Genomic DNA, 12,050 nt, shown 5'->3' with positions numbered 1-12,050 from the left:
CCCGCGCAGCCGTCGCCTCGGCGCTTTGGGGTCGGTTTACGCATCCAACCCACGGTTGTGGCGCCGCTGTTTCTAGCAGACACGAAGCAGGCGGCGGCACAGAGTTTCCCCCGAAGGAAACCTAATTAAAGTGCAGCACTTAGGACCTCGGATAAAACTTTAATGAAGGGGAGGCGGGGAGAGCAGTTTGCTTCGCGTTGGAGAAGGGGAGCCGGGCCGCTGGGAGAACGGGGGCGGGGGGCTCGATCAGAGCCTTTTTCCCGCCGCAAGGGTAGCTTCCGGCTCTGGAGCGACTCACAATAGGGGAGGCCGGGGGGTGGGGACGGGGGAACCCCACTGTGCGGATTCTCCGCGGGCCGCGGCCTCCCGGAGTCCGGAGCGGCCGGAAGTGTTCGCCAGGGTGAGTAAAGGACCCCCAGGGCTGGAGCCCCCGCCTGGCTCTTCGCCCGGCTGCCGCGGGAATTTAGATTCGAAAAGAGCTTCCGGAGGTCTCGTCTACGCACTTCACCAGCACTCCCTAATTCGGCCTCTGGAAACCTAATACAACTGCTTTGGAGTTGGAAGTGATTTCGGGCCTGGAGCCGGCGTAGACGCGCCCCTCTGATCCGGTTTGGACGCTTGCGGAGACTCGCAACCCGAGGTTTTTGGCTCGTAGTACGGGAGAGGGCGTGGAGCGCAACGCGGAGGACAGTTACGCCTCGTTGGTGGATAAAGACGCCCGGGGTATTTTCAGGAGTGTATTAGTGCACTCCCGCAGGCAGGAGAATGTTGTCTGCATTTACCTGTTTATGAACGCTGTGTTCACATGTTTCAGTCTGAAATTTTTTAGCAAGACATGCTCCCCAGTGGCTAAAAATGGCCCTATTCCAAAGCAAATCGCTCCAGACAAGCAACGGTAAATATATGGGTTTTGTTGAAATTGGACGCAAATTAGCAAGAGATTTTTAAATGCTCGGTCTGGGTGGGAAGGGGTATAATTTGCCTTGGGAGTAAAACGTGTTTGGAAAGGGGGTTCATGAAAGGATTTAAAGCCAAACGAAATTTAAATTCGTTTTCTTTAGCACAGGTTCCATACTGGGGGGGGGGGGCGAGGGGGGGANCGCGAAGTCCCAGACGGGGGGCTGATGGCGCCGCGGCCTTGCTCCGGGAGCCCCGACTGGCCTGTTCTCTATTCCACATCGCTCGTGCTGCCCTCCTTGCCTTCCTCCTGGGTCTCCCGCTAGCTGGACCGATCCATCTGCCGACACGTTGGCCCAGTTCCAGGCGGCTCCGGGTCCCCCCCAAACTCTCCAACCCCGGAGGCCCCAGACCCCAGGCATCCTGAAGCCAGCGGCTCGGTTCGGGGGTTAAGGCCCAACGGCCCGGCGGGTTTCCCTGAAATAGCAAACTTCTGCCGGAAGGGGGCGCCCTTGCCTTTTTAATAGTCCACAAAAGCACATTGGTAGCGAAATAAATCTCTAAAATCCCAAATCTTTTGTTCATTCTGAAATTATTGTGAACAAATAATAGAACGAAACTTGAAGTCCCTGGTAGTGGTGTGGAGGATTTAGAGCCCTGGGAGGGAAGGGTCTCGAGGTCTCTGACTCCTTTCAAGTCTACCTAGGCTGGCTAGGTTGGTCCAAGTGGCAGCCCCTTTTGTGGCCTTTCTTCTCCTCCTGTGGGGACCCCGCACCATGGAGCCCCTTCATTTGTCCCACACCCTACCCACATGCCTATAGGCACTGAAGTCTCGCCATTTCTGAGGCGGCGAGGGAGGGATCTTCATACACTACCCTCGAGAACCTGCGAGAAGCTACTTGCTGGAGCCTTTGCCTGAAGGAGAATGTGAAAGGCAGGAAGTAACTTCCTCTGAGCCCGGTGCTTTATCGAGGAGCTTAAACTGGACCACGGGGCTTGGAAGGGTTTTTTTAATCACAAAATTGACATCGCCCCCCCTCAAGCAGACACAGTCTAAGGAGACCCAAGAGGGGAGGGTGACTGGCCACCTTTGGGGCCTTTCCCCTCAGCCCTGGGTTCCTCTTTGGTAAACAGATTTAGAAGAATCTGAGCTGCTTCCCAACTCATTCCCAGGAGAGGAGCCAGGACTGGGATCCCACCCAACGGTGGGCTGTAAACCCCCCAATCCCTCGGCGACACAGGGCTTCCTGGAGCACCACGAGGCTGAGCCAGCTCCCAGAGGCCATTGAGACAGTCATGGTGGCCTCACAGGCGGCTCCTGCTGGTGCCTGGGACGGTGGGTGGTGCAGGTCCTCTCCACTCTGAGTCCGGGCTCTGGATCGCAGGGAGTGTGTCTGCCCAGATGCCCCAGCCCAGGCTGCAGGAAGACCCAGGGCAAACCCGCTGACTTGGCTGAGCCCCCAAGGTGGTGAATCCCACAGGGCACTGGGCCCAGGTACAGACATGAAGGAGGCGGCACAGAGGCGAAGACTCCATGTCAGGGTCCTGGGCTCTGCAGCTCTGCGAACAGCCAGTCTGCCCCAGGTTTCTGGAATTCCACACTCTGAGTCTCTGTCTACGTGGACGGAGAAAAGAGAGTTGGCGCCAACATGATCCTGCACCCACCCAGGATGCAGGGTACTGGGACTAAACCAGGGCAAAGTGACAACAAAAGAAATCTTCAGCCACTGTTGCCACTAAGACCGCTGACCTGGGTCTTTGGGTTTCTGCCACCAGCTGTTCTCCTGCCCAAAAAAGGGCCTGTCCCATCTCCCAGGCCTGAGAGCCACAAGCTTCTCTTGGTGTTAAGGGGAGGAAAGCAGAAGGGGAATGGGTGGTGAAGGGCCGTTTTCTGGTTTTCTCTCCAGCCTGGCTATTCCAGCGTGTTTGCGATGTGCCTGCCAATAGGGTCCCATTCTACTCTCTAGTTCTGTAATTATTTGTGCCCAGGAAGGGCACGTCTACAAGGCCACAAATACCTATTTCATGCAGCTCCCAAATGACCAATGAACCATAACCTGGACAGAACCACCTGGAATGTTAAGGGAAGACTTGGAAAGTTTAGGGGAGGAAATGAGAGATGGTGAATTATCCAGGCGCTTTCTCAAACTGTTTTTCTGGAGGAAGGACTCAGGAGGGGAGCTCCCTGGCTTCATTTTCACAGGACGAAATCTAAGCGTTAAGGATGGGACTTCTGAGACCACTGCGTACCACCTAGGGGGCGGGCAGGGAGGGAGGGAGTGCAGGAGGGAGGGAGGAAGAGGTGCCCTTCCAGTGTTGTCCATCCTGCCCAGGTGTCATCTTCGAAAAATGCTAAGTGAGCCACGGTAGTCACAGGGGTGAATCTGCCTTTTCTCCTCTCCACTGCAGTCACTGGGCTGGGGGATGGGATTTGGAAACGGAAGTGGATCCAGAGGAAGCTTCCCTGCCTTGGGTCTCCCTCCAAGTTTATTCATAATCAGCTCAATCCATGCAAGCGGTTTCTAAAGTGCTCTTCAGAGCTCTAGATAGAAAATATGAAACTAATAATGGCAACTCCTACTGGTTACGGTGATTACTGCCACCACCAGGATGAACAATTGTGACTGCGACAGGTCCTGGGGGTGGTGTGCTACTCTGGTGGATTGGACTGGGACTCTGGACCTCACTGGCTCCCTAGAACACATGGGGGCACCCAGGCCATCCCTGAGGGACAGCCCAGGAGCTGTGGTCTGGGAAGAGTGCAGCCTCTGGGAGCCCCTCAGCAGAGTCCTGTGCTCCAGCCTGGCCCCCGCAGGCTCCGGGTCTCCCCAGGATGCTCCCACTTCTCCCCCACCTCCCCAGCCAGGGATCTCCCTCACAGAGTAGTGGTGGTCTTGACCTTGGCGAGGACTTTCTTCTCCTTAACCCGCCGGTTCTGAAACCAGATGGTGATCTGGCGCTCTGAGAGGCTGGTGGCCGCTGAGATCTTGCGCCTCTTGTCCTTGGTGATGAACTTATTAGCTGAATACTCGCGCTCCAGCTCCCGCAACTGCCCCTTGCTGTAAGGAATGCGCTTCTTTCGGCCACGTCGGAAGGCGCAGCCTTCTGGAGGGTGCTGAGCGCCTGACTCTGAGCCAGAAGGAGGAGGGAGAGAAAGCCACGCTCAGACCTCTGCCCGCAAGCCCAGGCGCAGACCCAGGCCCTGCAAGCTCAGTAATCCTACGGAAGCACCCAGATCACACCCTTCAGACACACGTGAACTCCCACTCCCCTGAAGCACAGGGGGACACCTTGGCTTCTGGCTGGTTTCTGATGGCCGCTCAGGCTTGGAAAGACTTCTGCACCCACCCTCACCTATCACCGTCCTCACGATTGCAGGTCTACAAACACACCCGTCACACACAGCCGGACCTTTGCCCACAGCCACGTCTATTCACCCTCACATGCATTTTCAGGCTCTTGGCCACTCTCACAGATTCTACAGGCAAATTAAGTAGAGACAGGAACACATTTTTGCCCCCACTCCCAATACACACACACACACACACACACACAACCATATACACACAACACAGACACATACACACACCCCTAAGTTATGACTGCAGGAAATCTAAAATTTCCTTTGGAAACTGAAAAATTCATCTGAGAGAAAATGAGGGCTTGAATTCTTTACAGAACATCCAATATCTGTGTTCCTACCCTCCCCACCCCCATACTCACTGAACTGAGAGTCATTTAGCCTTTTGGGAGAATTAAACCTGGGATCTGAGAGGTAGGAACAGCCGGAACGGAGCCTAGGCCCCAGCAAAAAGCACCAAAGATTTGCACATACTGAAAAGCTGGTCCCAAGGCCTCCTAGGGAGACAAGGCACCTGGAGGCCCACAGGCTTCAGACCCCTCACACGGACCCTCTGGGGCCTCCCCCGGGCTCTTCAAGGGCCTGAACTCTCCTACAGAGTACCAAGAGCCAACCCGAGCTCCTCCTCACCAGCCCAGGCTCCCTTCACTTCCTCCCCTGCAAGTGCCCCTGTGGCCTACCCCCCACAGTCAGCACCAAGGGGCCCCCAAATAATGGGGCAAGTTACCTGCAAATGCCGCCTTCCAGAAGGGACCTGGTGGGTTCTGTTCCCCCTGGCAACACATCTGGCCGTTCCAGCCACCGGCGAGGGCCCAGGGCTGGTAGCTGTCGACCTGCAGCAGGGAGTCGTGGCGAGGCTCCCCCGGGGCGCCCAGAGTCTGCACCACCGACACATCCAGATAACTGGCCATAGGCTGGTAGGGTCCCGGGTACCCCGGATAGAAGGCAAACTCGGTGGGGCGGCTGGGGTACTCCTCCCCGGCCGTGGCAGGCTCCGCGGGGTAGGCAGCTAGGGCGGCCGCCTGGGCGCAGGGTTTCAGCGCGCTCCGGGACACCCGGCAGGAGTAGTACCCGCCTCCGAAGTAGCCGTAGGGCACCGGAGCCGGGGCCGGCCCCTGGGGCACCCCGGGGCAAGGGTGGCACTGCTTTGGCGGTTCCGCAGAGCCCGGCAGGTCCAGCGGGGCGTAGCTGACGGCGGGCATCAGCGCAGGCGCCCCCGCCGGGTGGCTGGTCAGGGGGGAGTGGGCGGCTAGATGCCGGCCCCCTCCCGCGGCCGGCAAGCCTTCCAGATCCTTGGCCCCGTCCAAGGTGGCGTAATCGCCGGGCTCCATGGGGCCGAGGGTCGGCTCATGGGGTGCCGGGGGTGGGGGCGGATCCAGGGGGCACCCAGCTCGCTCTCCCCACCCAAGCCCCGGGAATCCAGGGCGTTTTAAATCGCTCCCAGCTCGCACGGCGCCTGCCTTCGCTGGGCCCGGCCATCCTGACGCAGGAGACGCAGGTGCCAGGGCACGCGCGCTGATTGGCTGCGGCCCCGGGCCGAGGAGCTAGTAAAACCTTCACGGCAGAAATTGCGAAAATACTTTACCCCTGCTTCTGTCTCTCTCCCTCCCTCTCTCCCCCATTCTCTCCCTCCCTCTTCCCCTCTCTCCCTCTCCTCTCTCCCTCTCTCCCTCCCCGTGTCTTTTATTGCATTTGAAAACAAGAACAGAGAGGAAAGCTGCTTTCCAGTTTGGGGCTACCCAGCTCGGCGTCGGGGGGGGGGAGGGGAGAAGTGGGAGGCGCAGGGAGAGCAGACACGGAGCTGACCCCACCTCCGCCGCCTCCTCTCCCTCCCTGGCTCTCTGTCTCCTTTGCTTTGGCAGGTTTAACGAGAGAATAAAAAGCTCTCCCAATAAAGTGTGCGTCTCCTGGGGGGAAGGGGAGTCGGGGGTGGGGCCCGGGAGGCCGCTCTGCGCCTGAAAGGGGAACCTGGGAATGGGCATGAACCAGAGGAGGCTGGGAAATGGGAACTAGAGGGTATTTCTGGGAGCCCCTAGCTTTGGGTCCTGGGTACAAGCACCCCAGTTCCTTCTAGGTGCCCCTCCTATTCCGGATGCGCGTAATAGCTGCCGGGGGAAGTGTCTGGGAAACCCCTTCCCCTGGGATCCCAGCTACCGCCCAGGCGGCTCCCGGATCCGGGTGGGGCAGAAGGGGAGGGAGGGGGACAAGATCTCGGAAGAAGACGGAGGATCTGGAGCCTGGGACGTGCAACGTTCAGATCTGAAGGGGAAATGGAGTTTCTAGACGGAGCCTCTGAAAGGGGGTCTGGATTTTCATTTATGCTGTGGAAAGAGAGATGTACGAAGAGAGGACACACATGACCTGTATATTCAGAGAGAGAGAGACCCAGGGACCACAGCACGAAGAGAGAAAGAGAAAAAGTTGAAGGAGGGAAAGGGGGAGGATCTTGCAAAATCCTGAAGTACCAGCCAGAAAAGAGAACCTCTTTTCCCCCCTTTTCTGCGATCTAAGGGATTTCTGGGAAGCCAGGCCTAATTGGCCATGCATTAGTTGGAGGGGTTCTGGACCCCAAGAAAGTAGGAGCCTGCCCTATGCTGAGATGTCTAGCCTCTCGGCCCTGCAGTTCTCCTCTTATGTTCCAAGAGGCCCAGGTAACTCATCCTGACCCTGGCACATTCCTACCCAAGCTGAGTGTCCAGAAAGCCCAGGACCCCTATCTGCTGCCTCCATATTTCCTTGGAAGGAAAAAGAGATAGAAGAGAGAGCCCCACCACTGTTGGGCCCTTTTGTACAGTGCAATTCAGAAGACTCAAACTAATTTGTTTCACAAACATTCAGAGGTTTTGTTTCCTTTGCTACCCCTCCCAAATCAAATCCTTCTGAGTCTACTACATTTTCTAGAACCCCCAGTTTCTCTGGAGAGGGCAGGAACTTTTCCGTTCCACACCAAGGTCATGGCACTTATATAGAACAAACCACCCTGACTCTAGGTCATGCCCAACCTTACCAACCTGACCCTGAACCTGAGCCATCTTTCAGGAAAGGGCCCGTGCAAACTGGAATTTCCCCAAGCTGTGGGGCTGTAGTGGAGATTACAGCTCGCCCTCCATGAACATTGCTAATTATAGAAAACACCAAGCACAAAATCCTTGATGGAGTTTATTGTACTTGAAAACAATATGAGAGAAAAGGGAGAAGATATCTCTTTAATGCTTTCTAGTTTCTTGTCATAGCCTCTTGCTTGTCTAACAATGAAAGGCAGAACTACCAGGATTTGTACATAAAGACTAAGACTTTTTCACTTTGTTGTTGTTGTTTAAATATACTCCACACCCAATGTGGGGCTTGAACTCACAAACCTGAGATCAAGAGTTGCGTGCTCTACCAACGGAGCCAGCCATGAGCCCCTTTTCACTGGTTTTTACTTGGTAGATGACAGTACAGGCATATAGATCCCTAAATTTAGAAATAAATAATCCTAATCATAGCTTATGACCCAGCAATTCCATTCCTGGACATATACCCAGTAGAAATGAATGCTTATGTCCATCAAAAAGTACGTACTAGAATGTCCAAAGCTGCTCAATTCACTGGAGTTCAAAAATAGAAACAACCCAAATGTCCATCGGTAGTAGAATGGGTAAGTAAATCATGCTGTAATTAAGGAACAGAGTACTACGTAGCTATAAAATATATATATATAGCTACACATAACATAAATGAGTCACACAGATATGTGAATGAAAGTAGCCAGACACAAGACAGTAACTTTTGTATGATTCTATTCCTGTGCAGTTCAAGAACAGGCAAAATTTATCTATGGTAATAGAGATCAGAAGAGATTACCCTGGGGAAGGAGGTTTCCAACTGGAAGGGGACATAAGGAAGCCTTCTGGGGTGCTGAAAATGTTCTCGATCTCAATCTGTTTGCTAGTTGCCTGGGTGTGTTCACTTTATGAAAATTCAAGCTGTACACTTGATATTTCTGCACTTTACTGTCCATCAGTTTTCTCTCTATTTTTAAAGGAAAAAGAATGAGATACAAGAATTTAAAGATGCCTAGCAACACTGCCTGTCATCGTGATTTGGGAATATGTAGTGTTCTAACTCACGTGTGGGGAAGTTAGCAGCCAAATGCCCAGAGTTCTGCACGACTGTGGAATGCAGAGAGAAAGAACTCACACCCAGCCCTGCAAAGCTCTCCAGCTGCACGGTTGACCCCGATGTAAACAGATACATTTCAATACAAATAAATTCCATAGGATTTTTGTTTCTGTTTTTGTTATGCTCTGCAATTTATTTAGTATCTACTCGATCCCAGGGAATATTTCTGGAGGTCATATTCATTAGCATATGAACATGTGTTCCCACTTCCTGTACATGTATAGGTATGTGCCTCTGTCTGTGACCTATCACAGACCTTAACTGGAGTCAGGTAAGGTAGGACTAATTCTCCTTGCCTGTAAAAATTACCTATCTCCTTATAGGGACAATAATTCCCACCTCACAGGAATGCTGTAAAGCTTAAGTGAAATTTTGCACTTGAGAGCATTTTATAAACTGAATAAAAATGAGTTCTATCTGTGCTTGTGTGTGTATATGTGTCTAATGAACTGTAGCCACCTGTTCTTATTTGAAGAGAAAAGGACAGTTGCCCTAAAGAGTACCTGTTACTTCTCACTTGCCTCTCTCAGCCCTGAGTATGCCTGAGATTCCCAAAAGAGCAACTGAGGCTCAGAGCCTCAGATCCTGGAGCTCGACGAGAGCTCTTGGCTGACGTCTCAGGACAACCCAGACCTCCTGACCGCCCAGCCTGCGGGGGCGGGGGGGGGGAGCCAACCCTTCCCCCAGCCCCACAGGTTCCTTTGTGTCCTGCTGGGAGCCTCCTAGCCAACCCTCCGGACCCCCGAGCCGATCCCCACCCCCAGCTCCCTTTACGGACCCAGCCAAATGCTCTGAAAGCCTCAACTGCTCCTTTACATACCGCCCAGACACCTCCAGGAAAGTCAAGGCCAAGTTGAAAGTTAAGAGTCTGTTTACCTCCGGGAGCCCATTCAGCGCGGCCCCACACACGGTCTCTGACCTTTACAGCCGGGCCTTTGAGTGCGGCCGCCGCGCCCCCAGGGGTTCCAGCCACGGGGACTTGGAACCTCCGTGTCAGCTCCCGCCCCTGCCCGGGCTCGGGCCGCCAGCGAGGGGGAGGGGGCGAGAGGCGCCACTCGCTTTACTTGGGGCATTTGTGAAATTACGTATTTTTTTTTTTTACAAAGCAAGGTGAGCGCCCGGAGGCTTCGTTCTCCCACCTGGAACGCAGGCCTCAGGTCAGCCTTGAAGAATAAGGCGAATTTATCAATTCATTTTCTGGAAAGGTCAGCGCTCCGCTGCCGCTGAACTGCTTAGAGTCCTTTCTGAAAAGGGCCTAGTCGGGGCGCGCTCTTTTCTTTCGTGGTTTCTAACATCCTTTCTTCCCGTCTGTATTTTCTCCTGGCCCGTCTTCAGTCTCTTGGTATCTTTCTTTTCTTTTTTTACATTTGTAGTTCCCTTTATGCCTTTCTTTCCTTCCATTTTAATGAGCTTTCTTTTTGCACGTTCTTTCTTGCATTTTTGCTTTCTGTCTGTAGTGCTTACCTTCTCGCCCACCCCCCATCCCCGTGTCACTTTATTTAGCCGTTGGTCCCCTTCCCCCCATCTGTCCCTTACCCTATTTTTTTCTCTTCGCTTGCTTTTTCCTCCTTTCATTTTTCTTTCTTTCGTTTTCCCTTTTTTCTTCCTCCTTTTCTGTCTTTCCTTCTCATTTATTTCTTTGTTGTGGTTTTTTTTTCCTCACTTTTTTTCTTCCTTATCTCGGATTTACTGCTCTCTGTCTCCTTCTCCCCAGTGCACACGCTCATTTTTCCTTTCCGGTCCTCTCAATTTTCCATTGTTCTTCTCTGAAGTCTGGAAGGGGCCTGTGGGACGGCAGCTCCCCGCGGCCTGGGAGCCTGCGCCTGGCAAGGGCGGTCTGCAGGGTGGCCTGCACCGGGTGGCGGCCTCGGAGCCCTGCCAGCCACTGGGGATGAGAGGGGGCCCAGGCCCTTCTCTCGGGAAGGAAGTCAGGCGGGGCCTCCCCCAACCTTAGAGAAAAATCTTTTGGAAAAATCAATGGTCGGGTAGAGGAACCACAAGAACCAGAGACTGGAGGCTCAGCTCTTCAGAAGGAGGCCACGGTCACCCCCACCGTCCCTCCCCACCCAGGGAAGCCCGGAGACATCCTGGGGATGAGGACCCTGTCAGGACAAATCCTAGTGCTTCAGAAGCAGAGACTGAACAGAGAGCTACGAAAGGAGCTGATCGGCCCCCGGCACGGAACACTGGATCTGAGGAGCAATGAAAAGATGGTCGGCTAAGGCAAGCAGCTGGCTCCAACCGCACAGCCGCGGCCGCCTGCCCTGATGGCGCCTGGAAACTAGGAGAAGCTCTAAGCCAAGCCCAAGGACCGTGAGTGGGGTCCCGAGAGCGGCGGGAAGGAGGGAGGCAGCGGGGAGCAAAACTGAGGGTCGCTGAACAGACACCAAGAGCCTCCAATCCTCTGGTCGTGCAGCGGTGGGCCGGCCGGCAGGCTGCCCGACCCCCTGCCACGTGTGCCCTGGGCCGAGTTGGAAGGGGCTCTGTCGCTCAAGTCCCCAGCCCCCTCTTCCCACCCTGGGCTTTGCTGGGGAGAAACCTCGGTCATCCACCCCAGGCACTCAAGCCAGAAAAGCCAGCGTGGATCTGGCCCAAACCACTAGGAATTTTGGGCCTCGAGGGCGGCACAGCAGAGCACAAGTTAAGCAGGGTTTTGTTGGGTAGTCGTTTCCACTCTGGGAGCCTCTGTTTTCCTGTCTGCCTGTGTAAGAAGAGAAGGGCTGGACCAGCTCTCTATGTCTGCTTCAGTGTTCCCTTTGGGCAGAAGAGCGCAGCAGGCAGGAGCCGAGAAGGGAGCATTCCTGGAGGTTGAGGGCCTTAGTGCGGGAGAAAAAAACCACAGAGAGCTCCGCAGAGAGGCCACTGGGCTGGCCACTGATTATTCTGCAAGGATCTAGGGCGGGGCACACTTATTAGGGCCTTGAGGGAGCCCTGCCCTGAGACCTGGCTTCGTGGGTCAACCGTCATGGGCTGACTCAGTTGGGATGGTCCGCCCCAGGGTGTGAACTCCACAGTGACCCATTAAATGGGACCAAATTGGTGCGGGAGATCACCTCCTCCACCCTCATCCTGCAATGCCCTGAGGGGCCCTCTGGCCTCCCTGATCACACACATAGGCTGGAAGTGGAGTAACAGGGGTGGGAGTCTCAAAGGGAGACTCAGCCAAAGTCTTTGGGGTTCTTGGGTCTTGAGAGACTCGGCTTCCTTTGTTCTAGCCCCTGGGATCCTGGATGGGACTCGGGACTGAGGAGTATATCAAAAAACCTACCTACAAATTCCAGAAAGTAATCCGAGTCGCTTACACCTCCCCACCCCCATCTCCATGTTGTTTCTTCCATGTGGGGCGGCGGGGGGTGGGGGATGTCTATCGATGATAGATGATAATTATCAGGATAAATGCTGGCTGCTGTTAGGGCTCCTAGTGTATAGACCCTGCTGGAGAGGAAGACTGAGTTTTCACTCCTGCAATCAAGTGCAATGTCAGTGCCAAGACTCTGGCCCCTCGAGTACAGACCCACCCAATTTTCCTAAAGGCTTAGGAGAGAGTACAGTTTGAAAGATTTAATTTCTTGCTCTGATTCCCCCATTTCCCTTGAGAAGAGGCCTGAGACCTTTCCAATGGTCCAGA

General features: G+C 54.5%; 1 protein-coding gene across 2 annotated transcripts; it reads right to left on the bottom strand.

Annotated features, from left to right (window-relative positions):
- Positions 1 to 1,124: 1,124 nt before the first annotated feature.
- HOXB13 (homeobox B13) lies at positions 1,125 to 5,839 on the bottom strand. Of its 2 annotated transcripts, none has more exons than XM_034641767.1 (3): positions 4,986 to 5,839; positions 3,777 to 4,026; positions 1,125 to 2,512 (listed from the first exon to the last, which is right to left on the bottom strand). In XM_034641767.1, the coding sequence occupies exons 1-3, from the start codon at positions 5,587 to 5,589 to the stop codon at positions 2,203 to 2,205; spliced, it is 1,164 nt and encodes a 387-aa protein (XP_034497658.1). In that variant the 5' UTR covers positions 5,590 to 5,839; the 3' UTR covers positions 1,125 to 2,202. The 2 variants fall into 2 exon arrangements, with proteins under 2 accessions (XP_034497658.1, XP_034497659.1); XM_034641768.1 differs by having other exon boundaries at positions 2,285 to 2,512; positions 3,797 to 4,026.
- Positions 5,840 to 12,050: the final 6,211 nt, after the last annotated feature.

Source organism: Ailuropoda melanoleuca, chromosome 13, assembly GCF_002007445.2.
Source record: "Ailuropoda melanoleuca isolate Jingjing chromosome 13, ASM200744v2, whole genome shotgun sequence".
In the NCBI taxonomy this organism is placed as follows: Eukaryota; Metazoa; Chordata; class Mammalia; order Carnivora; family Ursidae; genus Ailuropoda; species Ailuropoda melanoleuca.
The sequence above is the reverse complement of the archived record's forward strand: the minus strand, read 5'-3'. Positions and strand labels throughout refer to the sequence as shown.